Consider the following 20,581-nt stretch of genomic DNA (forward strand, 5'->3'; position numbering starts at 1 on the left):
GCTTGTGTGGCCAACTTGCTTGTGGGGTACGTTACCCAAACTGTTAATTAATTACTAATCGATCTTCAACTTATTACGCACACGCCACTATGTGCTCCACTAGATGACCCACATATCATCTTGGCAACAGGGGGGAGCGTAGCTTGTATGTGCACTCGCCTCTGGCCAAAACTAAGTGGACTTGCAGAGACCCCTGCTAATTGTGCGGGCGGACAGTGTTATCGCAGGGTAGTTATTTGGGGTGATGTCTTAACCTAGACACTTGAGCCCGCCAATCCAACTAGAATGATCCCCTGGTCAAGCTGAGAGGATAAAACACGGCCTAAAGGACGAAATAAACTTCAGTATCTATAGTGCGATAGCACAGTTTGTCCACACAGTGGCAGGGGTCCCTGCGAGTCCACTTACTTCTGGCCAAAGGCTTCGTAGTTTGGTATGTTTATTATCATTATTCCCGGCTGTTTGAAGTGTGGGAACCGATGAATAACTATGAGTAACTGCTGAGGCTGCGGTGAACCCCGATGATAGGAGCTCTTCTCACATTGTTCTGGATTGTTTCCACATCTTTGCGACTCAGGGTCAGACCGTGTCAGTCATGGTGATGTGGTGACGGGTTGACGGGCTCCAGCTATTTGAGCATTCCTTCCACGCAACCGTTCACATTCCTTACAAGGCCTATTGAAGCGAGGATAACTTTAATAACGTTCCTGCCGACCGATACTGCGTAAATTGCGGAGCGGGTCAGGCCCAACCCGTGGCGCAAACATGGCCGACACTGACACCAGGCTTGGCGCGGTTGCGGCCGAAGCAACGGCCGACGACGAATTGTCGTATAGGAGCCAGGAGACATGGAACAACCTGCATGTTCTTGAGAAGACGGAAAGCCGGAATAACGGCCACAGTCGCATTCATAGTCACATTTGGAGTCGCAGCGGGAGTCGCAGCCAGAATCGCAGCCAGAATCGCCGCCGCGGCGCAAGTCGAGCCAGCGGTGTAACACACGCCTCAGATGACACTGACCCTCTGGAACCATTAGAACTGGCCTGGTCACCGGGCTACGAAAATGCCTCGCCGGGTTTCGACCACATTGACGAGGAATACGACCGAGGGGCTATTGCTCACGTCCGCACTACAACCAGCATCGGTAGCTCCGCCTCGCGACCACCAGACTTCGAGGTCATCTTTGAGGAAAACGACCCTATCAATCCCCGGTGTTGGCCGCGATGGTATCGAGGCTGGGTTATATTCTGTATTTCCTATACGACCTGGGTTGTCGTCTTTTACAGCACAAGTTACACGGCCTCGATACCCGGATTGATGGAACAATTCCATGTGACGAGCACGCCAGTAGCGACCCTTGGTGTCACCTCTTACCTGCTGGGCCTTGCGACGGGGAGCTTGGTGGTGGCGCCTCTAAGCGAGCTATGGGGCCGGAGACCAGTGTACATTGCGTGCATGGCTGTCTTTACCATATTGGTAATACCGTGCTGTCTGGCTACGTCGCTTACTGAAATCATCGTCGTACGGTTCTTTGGGTAAGTGGAACCCCACGTGAAAAGTTGAGCCGAGCTCAAACTGATCAAGTTTGTTGCTAGCGCCGTGTTTGGCTCCGTCATGGTGACCAACAGTGCAGGATCCGTGGTGGACATCTCGACAGAAGAGACTCGCGCGTTGGTCATGTCCATTTGGTCCATTGCACCTATTAACGGCCCTGTCACTGGTCCCGTCATTGGCGGGTTCGTCTATCAGTATCTTGGTTGGCGGGTGAGCTATTCCAATCCATCTTTGGGGTACGGGATCATGACTAACAAGGAGTTGGAATAGTGGGATAACTGGCTCGTACTAATACTGGCTGCTGTCGCGACCATCTGCGTCGCGAGCGCCAAGGAGACTTACGGTCCCATGGTTCTTCAGGCCAAGGCGGCGCGCCTTCGGGAGGAAACGGATGATGACAGATGGTGGACGCGCTATGACATGAAGCTCTCCAAGCTTCAGTTGCTTAAGATTAACCTCGTCCGACCATTCGTCCTGTCCTTCACTGAGCCTATCCTCTGGTTCTTCAATCTGTGGATCTCTCTTATTTACGGCATCCTCTATCTCTGTTTTGTGGCTTACCCTATTGTGTTTTCCCAGCACCGTGGATGGGGGCCTGGAGTTTCCGGTCTTGCCTTCGTTGGCATTGGCATCGGGTCTATGATTGCCATCTGCGCGGAACCCTTGTGGCGCAAACTCATCAACAAACACCCAAAGGACCCCACCACCGGACGGGTGCCTCCTGAGGCCACGGCTCGGGTCATGATCATTGGCGCCATCCTCGTGCCCGTTGGGCAGCTGTCGTTCAGTTGGACGTGCCTTCCCACGACGATCCACTGGGCCATTCCCATCGCTTTCGGCATTCCCTTTGGTTGCGGCAATACTCTGTGTTTCATTTATGGCAGCAACTACCTCGCTGGCGCGTATGGCATCTACGCCGCTTCGGCACTTGCTGGTAATGCCGTGACGCGGAGTTTGTTCGGGGGCACTCTACCGCTGGCTGGCCCTTCCATGTACGCCAGGCTCACGCCCCAGTGGGCGGGCACCATGCTTGGTTTGCTCGAACTCCTGATGGTGCCTATTCCCATCATATTCTACAAGTATGGTGAGAGGATCCGGGCCAAAAGCCCCGTGATCCGGCAGATGAGAGAAGATGCAGAGAAGAATGAACAAAGGTTGGCTAAGAACCAGAGGCGGAAGGAGAGGCAGGCAGAAGCAGCGTTAACCGAAGGTCTGGCGAACAGCCCTCCTGGTGTTGCTGTAGAGAGTGACGTTGAGAAGAATGCTGGACGGGAAATGTTACCAGCAACCCGAAAGGGTTAGGCGGATGTAGGAGATAAAATGTGAGTGAAGATGTTCTACTATTTATTTTGTTAGTAGATTATAGCATACTGGATGGACGGCTCCAGACATGTTATCGCTCGTGTGGGCCAGGCCTGCTGCGAACGTGCGGTATGGGTTGAGGAATATGGATGAGGCAGTTTGTGACATGTTTCATGGCCGACGCCCTAGCTTATTCATCCCTAACAAACACTTCGCAAAATATTCATGTCCTTATAAGTGTTGATTAGTGCTATTACCAGTGTCCATCATGTAGATACTAACTCAACACAGCCAGCTTCTAGAAGCTTTCTCAGGATATAAAGTCATCTCTATTAGCGAGCCTACTTAGTGGATTAAGCTCTTAGCTCATGGGATTCCTATCGAATCTGATACTATGTCTATCTTGAAGGAAGAGATAGAGACCTTTAACCTATTAAGGTCCAGGGTAGCCCTAGATGGCTCAAAGCCTCAGCCTAGGACAAATGCATGTTCTCTTATTCTCTCTATCTCTTTAGAGGTAGAGAGAGACTACTGCCTAAAGAGCGGGCTGATTATCGGGAGACTAAGGGCGAAGGTAGATATATTCCGAGACTACACGCCTAAAACCTAGTGATCCGGATGCGTAGGCATTTGTTATAACCCTAAGGAGTGTAGGGTAAAGCCGGGTTACAAGTACTGTTCCTAGAATTACTAGTCTTATAAACATAAATATAAGACCTGTGGTACTGGTACAGTATGTAGCTATATAGTCGTCTCTTGCGCTAATTGCAAAGGGGACTACCTAGTAACCTCAAGAGACTAAGAGGTACTTATGTTTATTAAGTATTTATCAGAGAACTGAATACTACAGGCACCAGGCACCGGTGAGACACCATTGGGGCCCCAGTGTAGGGACGTGCGAGTTATAACCTAATATAGAAGTCTTAGTATACTAAATAATCGGAGGAACTAGTGCTCTACGGCTCCGATATACGGGACCTACGTGTTGGGCAACCTTGGTGGGCTTTGCCAAGACCACCAAGGTTACCACGTGACTTAGCCCTTCGGGACTAAGTCCAACCTTCGTGCTCCATAGGACTAGATAGAATGTGATGCTTTTACAACCTCACAAATCTTTGACCACCTTTGCGTGTAACACTCTAATAGTCTAGCTGCGTAAACCACTAAAGAGTCTGTAAGGGTTTGTGCTAGTAAGTAAGTCCTGCTGCGGAGTCCTCAAGCAATAATATCGGGGTTTGACGTATGGAGTATAGTGCTTTGGGGTAACTGAAGTATTCAAGTAGGGTAACTGGGAATAGAGTCGTCAAGGCAGTTTGCCTCACCAATGGGTTAGATTGATGCTTAGATTGATGACTGAAGTAGAGACTGTCTATCTATGAAATGCCTGGGAGTCCTGTCCCTTATATATCCATCTCTCCTTCACTGATCTCGTTGGATCACTCCTATTCTTCGTGATCCTCCCGGGGTGGCTCACTGGCTCACTGCGTGAGCCAGTGATCCGTCACGTGACCTTCTCTAGTCGGTCCGTCCTTCTTCCGTTCCTATCTTCTATCCTTGTTTCCGGTCCTTTCCTGCAGGTATCCACCTAAGGCCTGCCAACGGGCCTATTCTGTGTTGGTTAGGAACGTGGTTCGTAACATGAGAATTACCCCTTCGCTAAATATAAGAGGGTATATCCGACTAACTTGCGCCTAAGGCTTCGCTCTAGCGTCTATCGCTATAATCTTCGTCTGATTAGACTAACAGATAGGATCTGTTAGTACTAGAGCCGTCTATTCAGTATGTTAGGTAGTAGGTATATCCTACCAACCGCCTGACCCCGTTTCATTAGCCTCCTCTTTAGTAGGATTAGTAGCACGGCGGTTATATAGTGTACGACGCGCTATATAGTTATTTCTAGATAACTAGCGCTATAATCTGCTATGCGGTTATATAGGGGATAGTTGAGATGCATAGGGTAGCGTCGCGTCACGGAGTAGGCCGCCGTTGAGCTGGGGTAGCGGCAGATAGGTTGCTTAACTTAGCCCTAAATGTTCCCAAGAATAGTTTTGGGTAACCAATAACTATATAACCACGATAGAAGGGTTAGTCAGCTTGAGTTTAAGCCGCAGTGCCTTGGCGGCTCTCAGCTCTATCTCGGGTAGTCTGTGTACTCGAAATGCGAATGCCGATCGACAACGAGACAGATGTGCGGTGCGCACGCCAATTCCTGTATTACCCAGATGTGCTTCTACACGTTCGGTCTATCGCGGAGGTGACAAATTTGCATGTCATGGTTGTCAGTGGCAAGAAGACTAGCGTGGGATCGCTCATTGCTAGCCGTCCGCTATGGCCTCACAGGCTATTGGTCCCTCTCCCCCCGCTGCTGCACCATGGCATCGAGATTAGTGATATCGCGTTCGGACATATTTTGCATGAGATGGATTCCTTCTTCATATGTTCTCTCACCCATTCAGAATCGGTGGGGTTCGGACTCAGCCGAAGCAAGTCGACCTCACAACGCTCATATATATCCTTCATATCGGTAAATTGACGGGCTTATGCGTACGACAAGGCTTCGAATTGTGGTCAAGAGTCCAGTAATAAGGTACAGAGTGACGGTGGTTTCCAATAGGAGACATAAAATCAGCCACCGCAACAAGCTCAAACAGCTTGATTTCCCAGTGAGCTTCATCCAAAGCATATTAAACAGACTGTTAATTTACATTGACGACTGCATGCTTAAGTGAGGCACGAGCCAAATTTGATGGCGTAGTGAAGGCGACCGCATCGCGGAATCCGGCGGGTGGTTATAATACCACAACCTATCACATCCACCGCGATTCAAATAGATTTACGATAGAGGACGGTCTTATTTCAATGTGGTAATAAGAAGGTTTGAGAATGCCAGGTATTCATTTCGTGCGACTTAGAATAATACCGCCTCTACGTCAACATATAGGGAAGTTCACGGCAGAGAGAAGCTTTCTAGGTCCGTCCGTGCACATGACGCGGCTTTCGCACACGTGACGTCGGAGGTAACACGGAAAGCAAACATTTCCATGCCGTTTTGGAAACGACATGTGCGCAATTTTGCCTCAGTGCCTGCCTGGTCTTCTTATAGCTTCCAAGTTCTTGACAGCAAAACCACTGCGGCTGACCGGCATCGCAAGCCATGTCCCAAATCAACTTTGGGGACCCTCTCCCGGGAGCGTCCAGCGCCAACCCAAATCCACGTGCCATCCTCCTTCAGATTCAGCAACAACAAGAACAAATACTGCAAGTCCTCGAAGACCACACCCGACGTCTCGAGGAACTAAATCAAGTGATCCACGCACGGCGCTGGGAACGTCAACAGGGTGCCCACTCCAAGACGAATGAGCGTAGCCAATTACCCCCACCTCCTACTCCTCAGCCAGTTCAACATGCTCAGCATGTTCAGCAGGTCCAACACACCCAACTAGTGCAGCAATATGATGACCGCACGCTCCAGCCACTATCTAACGGACTAGATACCCTTCAACAAGCAGCCTCTACTACCGATCACGACATGACTTCATCGCAAGCGCCCGAGGATCCCGATATCTCGGTTATGCTCTACAAGGAACGGCCTCCCGTCCCCAGTGGTACACGGTTTCCCTCGTACCAAGCTCTACTTGACGGTGTTAAAGCCCACGAACAACGGCTCGGGTATGCCACTGTTATTGCTCACAGTGACCTGAAACCCAAGAAAGGCAAGGCCCGCGTCTATTTCGGATGCGTACACAGCGGCAAGTCTAGGAAGGGTTACAAACCCAAAATCGGCGAGAGAGCTGAACAGCATGCCACGGAGAACAGCAAGAAACGGCACTACAAGGACCGCGCCAGCAAGAAAACCAACTGCCCTTTCAAATTCTCTGCCGTCGCCTTGGGCCCTCCCAGCGGTGGAGTCAAGGAGAACAGAGTCTGGCTGAACTGCCCGTGGGAGGTGAACTGGGATGAATCCAAGGATATGGACTGTGCTAAGCACAACCACCTAAACCCTGATCATGAATCCTGAGCTTGCATAGGCTGTTGAGGATGTGTGCCTCTAGCAAACTGAACGGCAGCGTGTTGCCCAGAAGCCTTTTTTTCTTCTCATCTCAGTCAATACCTCGCGATAGATACGAACCAAACAACACACATTTCGAAAATATTCAAGGCCTGCATCGAACAAAGGACCGATGGAACTGCTTTCACAAACAGGGGTTATCCAGGAGCAGACCACAGCCAGTGAGATATGTTCGCAACCAGAGTTGAGGGGTTGTGTTGTCTAGCGATACAGGACAGGGCTTATTGTATCTTGGTTGGTAATGTTTACTTGCTTTGATTTCCCGCATGACCAGCCCATGGCTAACTCTGGAAAAGGATAGCTATCGTTGGAGAAAGATTTCTATTATATTAGGGGCTAAGGTCTTTTGATCGTTTTAGTCATACTACCCGTGCTACACCCCACTTATTTCGGACTTGCTTGAGCTCACTAACATAAGTTAGTGCTTACCACCAAATTGGCTAGTTTTCGTAAAGGATTTCAACCTTTAATTAGAAGCTACGTAATAACCGCTAAACAAGGCCTGTCTCGAAGACATCTGTAGGTTTTAATCGGCCTGCTAAACAACGTCTTCTAGCTTCTTTCGCGGTATTAAAAAAGGTCTTTTAGGCTGCTCTACGTAGTCCTTCGTAATACTTGTTAAGAACTCTCTGTACTTTAGTAACCTTATCTTTGACCTTTTTTTCAAGATCTCCCTGCCTTCTACTAGATTATAGATAGTATTTTTAGTAGCCCGTTATTTTAATATACGTTTAGTATATTTGCTTCCGCTAAGGTTACGCTTCGTCTAAATAAGTTCTATCGTATTAATAAAAAAACCTTTATTAAAGCGGCTAAGTCGATAGGCTGGTGTCAGAGTGCCGGGTACAAGACACCGGTGGGGCGCCAACACAGGGGTTCACGAGTCAGGATTCTAATATATTGAAGCCTCGGAGCGCCGGACCCGCACCTACGCCGGTCCGAATAAGTACTCTAGCTATCTATATAATGTCAGAGAACAGAATGCCATAGGCACCAGTGGGTGTCAGGACACTGAACGCAGGACACCGGTGGGCCGCCGGAGGGGTGTTTCGGACAAAAGACTCCCGAGTTATGATTACAATCTATGTGAAGCTTTGGGATGACGAGAGTCAAGATCCTTGGCATCGCCGACCCTGCTGTTATGCCGGGTCCAAGCGGCGGCCTAGCTATCTATATAAGGACCATCTCGAAGTAGGATAGGGAAGGAGTTGTCAGAGCCACAAGTGTCATCCGAGGCGGGCCGGCTTCCACCAGGTAGGAAGCCGTTTGTGGCGGCTAGAGAGCCGCTTGTGGCGAATGAGAGCCGTTGAAGCCGTTTGCAACGGATAGGGAATCGCTTGGTTGCAGATAAGGAGCCGCTGTCCAAGATATTGGCCGAAGTCGGAGGAACACAGACATACGGAAGCAAACATCCAGAATCCAAGAGAGAACCTCGGCTGGCTATAAGTAAGGAGTCGAGACGGAGGAAGATAGAGAGGGCAGAGATCAATGCATCATCGTGGGCACCCCTACCTGAGACCGCCAGTGACCACCCGGTGCTACGTAGGAGGGACGCCCGTTACTCCCCATCACTCTGTACTATTGCCTTCGGCCTAGCCGTACCCTGACATATAAAGACTATCGTGAAGGAGGATAGAAGGGGGGTAGCGATTAATGAACCATTCTGAGCAATCCTACCTGAGACTACTAGAGATCACTAGTGACTATCCGGTGACTAGCACTAGGGGCCCCCGTACTCCCCTTTACTCCGTCCTATCGCCTGCGGCCTAGCCGCAACCTGACAGCTACATCTAGACTAATACTAAGCTCTGGATTATTAAGGTACTTATGAATCTTAATAGCGACTAAACTAATATATTTAAAAGTAGTATACGTGCCTTTGTATAATAAAGATAAAGGTGCTATTAGTAGTGATAGTGTCTTTAGTATAACGTAGTCCACGGTCCAATTGCACACTTCGGCAGATTTTCGTACGCTACCACTTTTGTAACAAAACCTCTAATAGTCTAGCTGCGTAAACCACTAAAGAGTCTGTAAGGGTTTGTGCTAGTAAGCAAGTCCTGCTGCGGAGTCCTCAAGCAATAATATCGGGGTCTGACATATGGAGTATAGTGCTTTGGGTAACTGAAGTATTCAAGTAGGGTAGTCGGGAATAGAGTCGTCAAGGCAGTTTGCCTCACCAATGGGTTAGATTGATGCTTAGATTGATGACTGAAGTAGAGACTATCTATCTATGGAATGCCTGGGAGTCCTGTCCCTTATATATCCATCTCTCCTTCACTGATCTCGTTGGATCACTCTTATCCGTTGTGACCCTGCTGGGGTGGCTCACTGGCTCACCGAGTGACCCAGTGATCCGTCACGTGACCTTCTAGTCGGTCCATCCTTTCTCCGTTCCTAGCTTCTATCCTGGTTTCCGGTCCTTTCCTGCAGGTATCCACCTAAGGCCTGCCAATGGGCCTATTCTGTGTTGGTTAGGAACGTGGTTCGTAACAGGGATAAGGTTTGGCTCGACCTACGAAATTATAAAACTCCGCGACCAAAGAAGTCCCTAGACTGGTTACGAGCGAAATACTCAGTCTCGAGAGTCATAGCCCCCTAGTGGTAGAGCTCTCTGGAATCCCCTCCGGCATCGAAAACCGATTCCACGTAGATCTACTACGAAGAGCACATTCTAATCCGCTCCTCGGGCAAGAAGTATCCGATTCCCAACCCCTACCAATCCAAAATCAAGAAGGAGATAACGAGTACTTTGTAGAAGAGATCCTCTGCTCTCGAACTAAGAGCAAGGGGCGAGGAAAGGTCCGCCGAGTATTCGTTCGATGGAAGGGATACGCCGATCCTACTTGGGAGCCCTTATCCGAATTTCAAGAAACAGAAGCGCTCAAGAGGTTTGAGGAGCAATACGGTAAAGCTGAATCCTTTGACAGACTAGCGCACTTATATCAAGTAACTAAAAGTAAGAGAGAGAGGAGTAGAGCGATTACTCAAACAGAAAGCGAACACCCCCAGGATGCAGAGAACCAGGAACCTCGAAGGGCACAGGGCAGAAGGGCTTCTAGGCTCAGCGAAGCCGAGCGGCCAGAGCAGCAAAGTCGGCCCGGAAGCCACGCACTTCTACTAGAAGAGCGCGCAGAGTCTCCGACTGGGAGAGCGCTTCCGCCTCCTCCTCTTCATCCTCGCCATCGCTACTCGACAAGACGACGGGAGCGTTGCTCGCCCGCTTAGCGGCCCGAACACCAGCGCGCAGACTCGCAAGAGCAGCAAAGTCGGCGCCCCGAGCCGCGGCGGCCGCCAACTTCTTTGAAGCCCTCAGAGCTTTTCCCTCACTAGAGGGAAATGGGAGCTATTAGAGAACGAAGAAGCCAGAGGCGAAGCAACGGCCGGAATCAACGCCCAATTGGTCGAAACAGGCAGCGGCGGACTTTCCCAACCGACCGACACAGGAGTCACACGTATAATCTCGCGCAGCACCACGCACGGGGACCTTCTTGCTACTACCTTTGGTAGTAGTCGCGGGAGCAGATCTGCGGATAGGAGTCTAAGAGGGGGTTAGCAATAACTCTAGGCCGAATATAGGGAGATACAGACTCGAGCAGTGGAACGAGTCATACGACGCGCTTGTCAGGGTACGGCTAGGCCGAAGGCAATAGTACAGAGTGATGGGGAGTAACGGGCGTCCCTCCTACGTAGCACCGGGTGGTCACTGGCGGTCTCAGGTAGGGGTGCCCACGGTGATGCATTGATCTCTGCCCTCTCTATCTTCCTCCGTCTCGACTCCTTACTTATAGCCAGCCGAGTTTCTCTCTTGGATTCTGGATGTTTGCTTCCGTATGTCTGTGTTCCTCCGACTTCGGCCAATATCTTGGACAGCGGCTCCTTATCTGCAACCAAGCGATTCCCTATCCGCTGCAAACGGCTTCAACGGCTCTCATTCGCCACAAGCGGCTCTCTAGCCGCCACAAACGGCTTCCTACCTGGTGGAAGCCGGCCCGCCTCGGATGACACTTGTGGCTCTGACAACTCCTTCCCTATCCTACTTCGAGATGGTCCTTATATAGATAGCTAGGCCGCCGCTTGGACCCGGCATAACAGCAGGGTCGGCGATGCCAAGGATCTTGACTCTCGTCATCCCAAAGCTTCACATAGATTGTAATCATGATTCGGGAGTCTTTTGTCCGAAACACCCCTCCGGCGGCCCGCCGGTGTCCTGCGTTCAGTGTCCTGACACCCACTGGTGCCTATGGCATTCTGTTCTCTGACACGACGACCCCCCCTGACAAGGCCCTGCCCTCAGGGCCTCAACGCTCATCCCGTAGAACACCGGCCCTTCCTATTCCCACATCCTCCGATGCCGCGCCGGTGCCCTCCGGTGTATACCCCGTAACTCTTCACGCGCAACAGCGTATACACTTGTGGCCTAACCACAGTGCTCCGCGCTGTCACCCGCACACACACGTCATGACATCGGTCCAGCCATTGCTCGAAAACCTTTGCCTGACAATCGCTCACGACAACGTATACACTTGTGGCCTAACCACAGTGCTCCGCGCTGTCACCCGCCTTCCGAAGCTATAGGTGCCTACCGGAACAGCACCGGTGGCCCTACGCTCCCAATCGTCGGAACATTGGCCCAGTAAAACGCTCGCAAGCCAATGTTCGACACACACGCGCAACAGCGTATACACTGGTGGCCCAACCACAGTGCTTCGCGCTGTCGCTCGCTCTCACACGTCACAGCATCGGTCCAGCCATTGCTCGAAAACCTTTGCCTGACAATCGCTCACGACAACGTATACACCTGTGGCCTAACCCCAGTGCTTCGCGCTGTCGCCCGCTCTCACACGTCACAGCATCGGTCCAGCCATTGCTCGAAAACCTTTGCCTGACAATCGCTCACGACAACGTATACACCTGTGGCCTAACCACAGTGCTTCGCGCTGTCGCCCGCTCTCACACGTCACAGCATCGGTCCAGCCATTGCTCGAAAACCTTTGCCTGACAGTCGCGCACGACAACGTATACACTTGTGGCCTAACCACAGTGCTTCCCGCCATCTTCTGCCATAGAGACCCTGCTTGTTACCGGCTTCCCAACGGTGTACCGTTGCCCTCGTAGTTATGTAGATGTGATAATAGGTGACTTACCTGTGATCTTTGTTCCGTTCATGCCCCCTCCCTGAGTGCCGCTCCTGAGGCACTGGTGCTAACCTGTTCTACTCCTAGGTGGCAGGTGGTGTTGTTTCTGTGCTCTCATAGCCCCATAGAGGGCAATAGTTCCTCTTACGGTCAATGAGGACTTGTTTGGCCGGCGTGCCCTTGATACAACTATTGCAGTCCGAGTTGTCACCCGGTGATACGTCGTGCCACCGAGTCTTCGTATTCTTTTCGTAGCTCTCGTGACAAGTGTCGTTGCGGCTCCCACGTATCTTCTGACTCGTCGTAGCCCTTCCACCGGACTAAGTATCGCCTGCTCTTCAGCGGTCCCTTGTGTGCTACAATGTGATCGACCTCGTATTCTAAGGTGTCGTCGCTTTCCACTGGTATCACCTGGTGCTCAACCGGTTTTCCTTTGTAGGGCTCGAGCTGTGACGGGGAGAAGACGTTATGGATGCGGTAACTCTGTGGTAGATCCAGCTCATAGGCTCTCCCACCGTTGATCACCCGGTGCACCTTGAATGGACCTAGGAACTTGTCCGACAGCTTCTTACACGGTCTGCGCTGCCTCACGTTCTTCGTCGATAGCATCACCAGGTCCCCTACGGTGAGGGACATGGTCTCTCGTCGCCTGTTATACCACTTCTCATAGTCCTTGTTCGTCCTCTCAAGGAGTTGTGCAATGGTATCCCTATGGCTCTGGAGCTCTTGGACCCTTTCATCCGCTGCAATAGCTCGGATCGGCCCAGTACCGTCCTTTTCGATATCATGTGGCCCCCTTGGCATATAGCCAAACAGCGCCTCTGCTGGTGCCATGTTGATGGCCGAATGCCACGCCACGTTGTACACGAACTGTGCCATCGGTAGTAGCGATGCCCAGTCATCTTGATCAAAATTACAGAACGCCCTCAGGAAGTTTTCCACGTTCTGATTCTGTCGCTCTGTCTGCCCGTCGGTCTGCGGGTGGTATGCGGTACTCAGCTTCCTCTTGATAGCCAGTAGGTGGCACACCGTTGCCCAGAACTTGCTTGTGAACAGGGAACCCCTATCGGATACCATAGTCACTGGGATCCCGAACACAGTGAAGACGTAGTGCACCAGCAGCATAGCGAGTCCATCAGCGGTAAGGCTCTTCTTCGTCGGTATATATAGTGCGTATTTCGTGAAGCGGTCCACTATTACCAAGAGGCTGTCCTTCATCTTCCCATTGGTGTCCTGCGAAGATGGAAGCCCTGTAATAAAGTCGAGAGAGATCTGCTCCCATGGTCGGTTTGGTACCGGCAGACTAGCTAGCTGCCCGTAGGGCAGATGGTGTCGCGCCTTTATTCGCTGGCAGACTGCACACCCCCTAACAAAGTCCTTCGCATCTCTTGTCAGCGATTTCCAAAAGTACGACCTACTGATTCTCTTGACTGTCTTAGTGACCCCCAGGTGGCCACTAGTCTGCTCGTTATGGAAGGCCATCAGTATCTCCCGCTGGATCGGATGGTTATCTGGTACGAAGACGCGGCCCTTATAGCAAAGCAGCCCGTCCTCCTGGTACCACGCACCCGGTACGCGGCTGAGCGACTTCCACGCTCCGCTACTGACGAATTCGTCTTCTGCCTGGGCTTTCCTGACATCTTCAAGTAATGTCGGAGCCAACTCTTCCGGCATAGGGACGCCAGCTGTAGCACCGCTTGCGCGCTGTGTCTCCATTACTCGCACTCTGATACTCCTAAATCGTTGTAGGAAGTCTGGCAAGAACGCTACTTGCGCCTCCTGTTTCTCACCCGCTGTCGCGCGGTGGTCAGGCCGTCTTGACAACCCATCGGCAGGATTCTTCGTGCCTGGTCGATATATGATCTCGAAGTCATAGTTCGCAAGGTCCTGTAGCCATCTACCTTGTCTAGCGCTGAGCTGCGGCTTACTGGCTAAGTAGCGGTGGTTCAAGTGATCCGTGAGAATCTCAATCGTCTGTTGACTGTACAGCAGATAGTGCCGCCATCGTTGTGTTGCCTCAATAATCGCGAGCAGCTCCGCATCGGGTGTCCCGTAGCGTAGCTCAGCACCTTTCAATTTCTTGGACATAAAAGCCACTGGGTGCCACCTGTCTCCGTGCAGCTGGCTAAGTACTGCGCCAATTGCGAAGTCTGATGCGTCAGTCTCTACACGTATAGGTAGTCCAGGCTCGAAATGCTTCAAGATAGGTGCTCGTGTGAAGGCCAGGCGTAGCTTGTAGAACGCCTCGTGTGCTACATTATCGAGCTGCAGCGCTCCAGATGATCCTCCCTTGAGTAGGTCTGTCAGGGGTGCTACTATCTTCGAGTAGTTCTTGATAAACCGGCGATAGAACCCAGTAAATCCGAGGAAAACCTGTATATCATGGATACTAGCCGGGGCTGGCCATTGCGCGATAGCATCCACCCTGTCGGTTTCCATGCGGATCCCCTCCGGTGACACCACGAACCCTAGGAACTCGACTTCTTGCGTGTGGAAGACGCATTTGTCTTGATTAGCGTACAGGCCAGCGGCGTCCAACCGGCGGAGGACCTCCCGGACATGCTCTGGTGTGACTCCTGTCCTTAGAGAATATAAGGATGTCGTCCAAGTAGACGATACAGATCACGTCCACAAGTCCAGCTAGTGCGTCGTTGATGTAGCTCTGGAAGGTCGCCGGCGCATTAGCTAGTCCGAACGGCATGACCAGATACTCAAAATGACCGTATCTCGTCCGAAACGCCGTCTTCCATTCGTCTCCTTCGCTGATCCGGACCCGGTGGTATGCATCCTTCAGATCCAGCTTCGTATACCACTTCGCGGAAGCTAGCCTATCCAAGATCTCACCGATCAGTGGTAGTGGCGCTCTGTTCTTCACAGTGATCTTGTTAAGGCCTCTGTAGTCCACACATAGCCTCAACTTTCCTCCTTTCTTCGGTACGAATAGGATCGGCGCCCCAGCTGGGCTCTGCGAGGGCCGAATCCATTTCTTGCTCAAGGCCATTTTCAAATATTCTCGTAGTTCCTCGAGCTCTTTCTCCGCTAGTGGATAGATGGGCCCGTGCGGCGGCTCGGCACCTGGCTCTAGCTCGATCTTGTGTGACCGAAACCTTCCATCTGGCAATTTCCCTGCTAACTGCGCGTCGAATAGATGGAGGAATTCTGCGTATTCCGACGGCACGGTGGCACACTTGGTCTGCGGCTCTGCTCCGGCTCCTCTGTCCTTGCTAGCTTCGACCCTTGCTACCGCGGGCACTGCTATCATACTGTACTTTGCCTCGTGGTACGCATTCCGTATATCCTTCTTGCTGGTCACCAGTTGTAGACTGTCCACGTCGAGAGGGTACGTCCATCCTAACGAGGACCATCGAAATATAGGCTCAACGGCACGGCACCAGGGGAGCCCAAGGATTGCAACCCAGTCTTCTGCGTCTGAGACTCGGAATTCGTGAGCCTTCGTCTTCGTCACCCCGAAGCCGTCCGTCATCTTTGTATGTAATACCCTCTTGCCATAGTTGGGACCTTTGCTTCCCCACATGCCCCGCAGCGTCTCACCGGAGTCTTGTAACGTACCCGGCTCGATGCCAAGCACTCTTGAGTCCACGACATTCTCGTCGGCTCCGGTGTCAATCAAGGCTTTTCCAATGCGCCAGCAGCCGCCAACCCGGAGACGGATGGTGGTTTCCAGACGGAGCGGCTGCTCGTACCCCTATTGAGGCTCGGTGTGGCGGACCCCCAGCGGCGCTGTGTTTGGGTTCCGGTCCTCAGGACAAGGTCCGTCATGTTTGGTTCTACCGCAGGTCCTGCAGTTAGGGCATTGTCGAGAGTAATGTCCCGTCTGTCCGCACGAGTAGCACTGGCCGTAAGCCACATCCCTCCTGGGCGCCTGTTGGCCTGCATTCCCGTCTGATGTTTCTTCCCTTGCTGGTGCTGGGGTCGAGGACGATGTTGCGTTGGTCCTCGGGCCAGGCTGTTGGTACACCGGTGGTCTGCTGCTTATTTCAATCGCCTCGGCTTGCTTAGCTACGTCGTCAAGCTCATACCGAGTCGAGGGAAGTCCTCGGTCATGACTTGTCGCTTCAACTCCGGTCGTAAGCGGTTTGAGTACGTTGACGACGCGTTATCCGTTCCGGTAGTTGATCAGGGCACTCTGTCTCTATAGCATCGTATACGTCGATGAACTGCTGGTAGCTCTGGTTGGGGCGCTGGGTGATACTATCGAGTCTCTGCATCACGCTGATCACTCGCGTATCGTCGCTAGCCACACTCCTCTCCAGCCACTTCTCCATAGCGTCCCACCGGACGTTCCCCAAGTCGTTTTTGTAATAGTAGCAACGTGGCTGGTCCACCGTCGTTGCACCGCCCCATCAAGGCATCCGGTGGTGTGCAGTACACGCGCCGCATCAGTGTCGAAGTCCTCCGCGTACATCATGAATCTCCCCTTTAGGTTTAACATGAACGAGGTAAGTTCCGACCAGTTGGTGCCCCGGTACTTGAGTGTCGGCAAGTGGCCTCTCCCTCCTAGATCAAGCCGAGGTCGCTTTAGGCCTGGTCCGATAGGTTCAACCTGGGTCCCACCGGCGGTACTATTATGCGGCTCTCCCCTTCTTAAAGCTTCCAATTGTCCAATCCTTTCTCGTTTCTTCTTCCTCACTACTTCTTCTTCCACTAGACGGTCAAGCTCTTCTAGCTCGAGCTCCTCTAGTTGGGACCGGCTCAGTTGCCTCATCGTCGCTGTTGTCGTCGTAGCGTCGACAGTGCCACTGCTCGTCTGCGTCGCTGTCGTCGTCGTTGCACTACTCGATGTAGCTCCTCCGGTGTCACCCAGCGTGCCTGCGGCTGTGGTCTGGCTTCGCATCAGGGCTCTTCGCATCGCCATTTTCTCCCCAACGGTCCGTACGCCCGGAGACGGGTGGAGAGATCAACGTGTCAGGGTACGGCTAGGCCGAAGGCAATAGTACAGAGTGATGGGGAGTAACGGGCGTCCCTCCTACGTAGCACCGGGTGGTCACTGGCGGTCTCAGGTAGGGGTGCCCACGGTGATGCATTGATCTCTACTCTCCCTCTATCTTCTTCCCGGGCCTCCGCCCCTTACATAGATAGCTAGAACCCGACGTCGGAGCCGCGGAGCACTAGTTTCCCCGATTGTTCCGCAAACCAAGACTTCCATATCGTCATGACTCGCACATTCCTACACCGGAGCCCCACCGGTGTCCCACCGGTGCCTATGGCATTCTGTTCTCTGACATCATCCTAGCCTTGATAATGACAGATGATTGTATCTTGCTCTGATCAGAGCAATCTAGTGCCAGCGAGAGCTTCAATTCGACTTCCAGAGCCAGACGTCTTGTTCTGAGAATTATCCCGCCACGAGTATCAGAGGCACATCCGACGAACTCGCGCACCAGACTTGCAAGAGCGAAGCTCTTGCAACCAGTACCACGATCTTCGTCTGATCAGACCAACAGATGGGATCTGTTGGTACTGGAGCCGTCTGTTCAGTATGTTAGGTGGTAGGTATATCCTACTGACCGCCTGACCCCGTTTCAGTAGTAACTCTGTAGTATAGTAATCATACAGACTGTTAACCGCTCAACTTGTTCAACTTCCTCGGTTTCTAAAGCTATCTATACTTATATTTTAAAGAAGTACATAATTTTTATCTATCAAATAATATATAGAGTATTTCCTAATAGCTTATCCGACCTACCTAGAAGCGGATCGCTAACGAATTCGAACCTTCTACTTCGTCGGTGGTACATCGAAATGCACACTACTATAACGTTTTCTCTTAATCATATTAAGACAGCTATTAAGGTCTTATTAAGCTAGGTAGCGAAGAGTTAGCGCGTGCCTAGGTGGGGCACGGTACAAACACACAATTGAAAACTTATCCATGATACCATAGTACCATAGTAGAGATCAGAAATGGAAAGCTCCAATTTATACGAGTCATGCCCCTGTCTGAATCGGCTGCTTCAAGTACACGCGGCCTTGTTTATTAGACTCCTTAAGGGCTGTATTGAATTATTTTAACAATGGTAGAATCCTCCCGTAGCGTGACCCGCTCATGCATTACAAGCGTCATTGAGACAGGGGCTAACTTAGGATTTATTGGATCCAGTGGGGAGGCAGGTGCATGACGTCGGATAGTGATGCGTCCCCGAGGACCCACTGCGGAAGAGGCGAGAAGTCTCAGAGGACAAATTTTCCTAGAGGATAATTTACGAGTCAGGCTCCAAACTAAGTGCAAACGGTGAAGACTAGTATACTTGCTGAAACTTCGGAGGTGATTTAGATCCTCTACAACTTTCCCTATATGGTAATTAAGGTAAGTATGTATGTAGCATAGGGAGAAGTTGGGCAACACTTGCTTCTCGTTCAGCGGCCGTTCTAGATCAGTAACGGTTCTCGTCCATTAGCTCTTCTCTTCCTGAATCAATTTTCATCTTGCAAAAACCACCACCATCATGGCTACTGTGATAAGGTGCATTTTGGCGTTGCTTGCCTTGCCGCTAGCAGAGTGTAAGATTACACGACGATACAACTTCACAATCTCGAACGTATGGAACACCGGAGACGGTCATGGGCGACCTGTTTTTGCCATCAACGGTCAGACTCCAGGTCCAGTTATCGAGGCCGACGAAGGCGATGAGTTTGAGATCTTTCTGGATAATCAGCTCACGTTCGAGACGACTATGCACTGGTTCGTCCAAACACTACTTTTAACCCTTCCTCCCATGTGACTTGACGCTTACTCCCACGCCAGGCATGGAATTTACCAAATTGATCGGCCTTGGAATGACGGTGTACCTGGAGTGACTCAGTACGCGGTCCAATCCAGAGATAATTATACCTACCGTTTCACCGTCCAGCAGCAATATGGCAGCTACTTCTACCATGGGCATTTCGGTCCTTCCTTTGCAGATGGCATGCGAGGCCCGATCTGGATCAGACCTGCGGAGTGGCGGCCACGCCCTTACAGCTTGATTTCCTCGCTGCCCGCCGATATTGAGGGAATGCGAGCTGCTGAAAAGCAGCCTCATCATATAATCATCAGTGACCGGAATGCAGAGCCAATGGACATTGGTGAGTACTCTCTGATTTATTATACCCGATGGTTTACTGACTGTGCTTGTAGTAAGCGGGCCTTCCAATATTCTCGCATCAGGTGCTCATACGCTTGACTCGTGATGACATTGCGACCTGAGCACACCAACAATAATAAGAGATACTGACTCTTCGCAGCTGTTAGTCATGTACCGAGATGCCGGCATTGTTCCCTGGTGCAGCAACTCCCTAGTTTTGAACAGCAAAAGCCGAACATACTGCCACTCGAAGGAAGTCCTCGAGTCGGTCGGTGGGCCGGGCCGAAACTCGCTGGGATGTCTGATGCAGCCTCGACAGCTGGAATTCTCGAATGAGCTGGTGTGCGAGGAAACACACACGCCTTTGGAGGTTGTCCAAGCTGCAGACGGACAGGAATGGGTCTGGATTAATTTCATCCACTCTGTGAGAATACTCGCCTTGGACGCAGACATGGAGTGGAGACTGACATATAGCAGGGCGCACATCATGAGATTCAAATCAGCGTCGACGAGCACGAGTTCTACGTCGTTGCCGCTGACGGTGAGTTGTCCATCCCCAGAAGGTGCACGCTGCAAACTGCAACCTTGGCGAGCGCATCAGCATCCTGGTCCACCTTAACAAGAAGCCTGGCGACTATTGCCATCCGACTTACCTCGCTTCGCCGGGAGCAAATCATCCAAGGCCTGGTATCCTCCGCTATCCTAACACTGGAGATTCCACAGCCCTCAATGCCCCAACACAGAGCCTTGGGTCTTCCTCAACGGAACTCTCGTCTCCCCCTCCCTATTCCGCCATGGACGAAACAAAGCTCGCCCCCTTCCCGCGCGCCCTCCGCCCCAAACTAGTGACACAACGCTCAAATTCTTTGTCGAGATGCTAGGCGCCTCTACCTGGGCTCTCAACATCGGCCCACACCAAGCCTTCCGCCAACAATTGCCGCCCGTCCTGTGGAAGAGAAGTCTCGCGGCGACACGACGTACGCCGAGGGCTCATTGAAGAACGGGTCTGTCGTGATATCGTTATCGAGAAGGCGCCAACGTGACCTCGCAACACCCGTTCCACAAGCACAACCACAAGGCCTTCATCATCGGGAGGGGCACGGGTGGTTTCCCTATGACACCGTTGAGCAGGCCCTCAAGGAGGGTGACCTGGCGGACAACTTTAATTTTGTGGATCCGCCGAATCGCGATGGGTGTCGGCTGGGTAACTCCACAGGCGATTGGACCGTGATTCGGTACGAGATTTCCTTCCCGGCAGCTAGTATGCTGCATTGCCATATGATCCACCATTTCGGAGTAAGCATCCACCCACACGGGTTGTGCTGTACTTTGCTAACTTGGAAACAGCGGGGCCAACAATTCATATTGGAGGGCGTTGAGTCGATGCGCACCAATCCCTGAAGAACTCAAGGACAAAGTCCATGCTGACTTTG

At 51.8% G+C, this 20,581-nt stretch overlaps 3 protein-coding genes across 3 annotated transcripts; all 3 read left to right on the top strand.

The window, feature by feature from the left end:
* The first annotated feature begins 284 nt into the window (after positions 1-284).
* On the top strand, positions 285-3,106 carry BCR38DRAFT_447065 (major facilitator superfamily transporter). Its single transcript, XM_040861130.1, has 4 exons — positions 285-433; positions 529-1,535; positions 1,596-1,764; positions 1,825-3,106. The coding sequence occupies exons 2-4, from the start codon at positions 766-768 to the stop codon at positions 2,854-2,856; spliced, it is 1,971 nt and encodes a 656-aa protein (XP_040711735.1). The 5' UTR covers positions 285-433; positions 529-765; the 3' UTR covers positions 2,857-3,106.
* A 2,828-nt stretch (positions 3,107-5,934) lies between these two features.
* Positions 5,935-7,190, top strand: BCR38DRAFT_72308 (uncharacterized protein). Its single transcript, XM_040865585.1, has one exon. It carries the CDS (start codon positions 6,011-6,013, stop codon positions 6,872-6,874), a length of 864 nt encoding a protein of 287 aa, XP_040711736.1. The 5' UTR covers positions 5,935-6,010; the 3' UTR covers positions 6,875-7,190.
* Positions 7,191-18,296: 11,106 nt separating this feature from the next.
* On the top strand, positions 18,297-20,549 carry BCR38DRAFT_468648 (laccase TilA; the record flags this gene model as incomplete). Its single annotated transcript, XM_040862783.1, has 8 exons — positions 18,297-18,766; positions 18,830-19,149; positions 19,316-19,572; positions 19,626-19,673; positions 19,709-19,835; positions 19,892-20,125; positions 20,227-20,444; positions 20,496-20,549. The coding sequence occupies exons 1-8, from the start codon at positions 18,531-18,533 to the stop codon at positions 20,547-20,549; spliced, it is 1,494 nt and encodes a 497-aa protein (XP_040711737.1). The 5' UTR covers positions 18,297-18,530.
* Positions 20,550-20,581: the final 32 nt, after the last annotated feature.

This window comes from Pseudomassariella vexata, assembly GCF_002105095.1.
Source record: "Pseudomassariella vexata strain CBS 129021 chromosome Unknown BCR38scaffold_15, whole genome shotgun sequence".
Lineage (NCBI taxonomy): Eukaryota > Fungi > Ascomycota > Sordariomycetes > Amphisphaeriales > Pseudomassariaceae > Pseudomassariella > Pseudomassariella vexata.

Bases quoted from the DNA above. Each gene is read 5' to 3' on its own strand.
- BCR38DRAFT_447065 (XM_040861130.1), top strand. From the start codon at position 766: ATGGCCGACACTGACACCAGGCTTGGCGCGGTTGCGGCCGAAGCAACG. The intron at 1,536-1,595 runs GTAAGTGGAACC...GTTTGTTGCTAG, and splicing joins ATCGTCGTACGGTTCTTTGG to CGCCGTGTTTGGCTCCGTCA. The intron at 1,765-1,824 runs GTGAGCTATTCC...GAGTTGGAATAG, and splicing joins ATCAGTATCTTGGTTGGCGG to TGGGATAACTGGCTCGTACT.
- BCR38DRAFT_72308 (XM_040865585.1), top strand. From the start codon at position 6,011: ATGTCCCAAATCAACTTTGGGGACCCTCTCCCGGGAGCGTCCAGCGCC.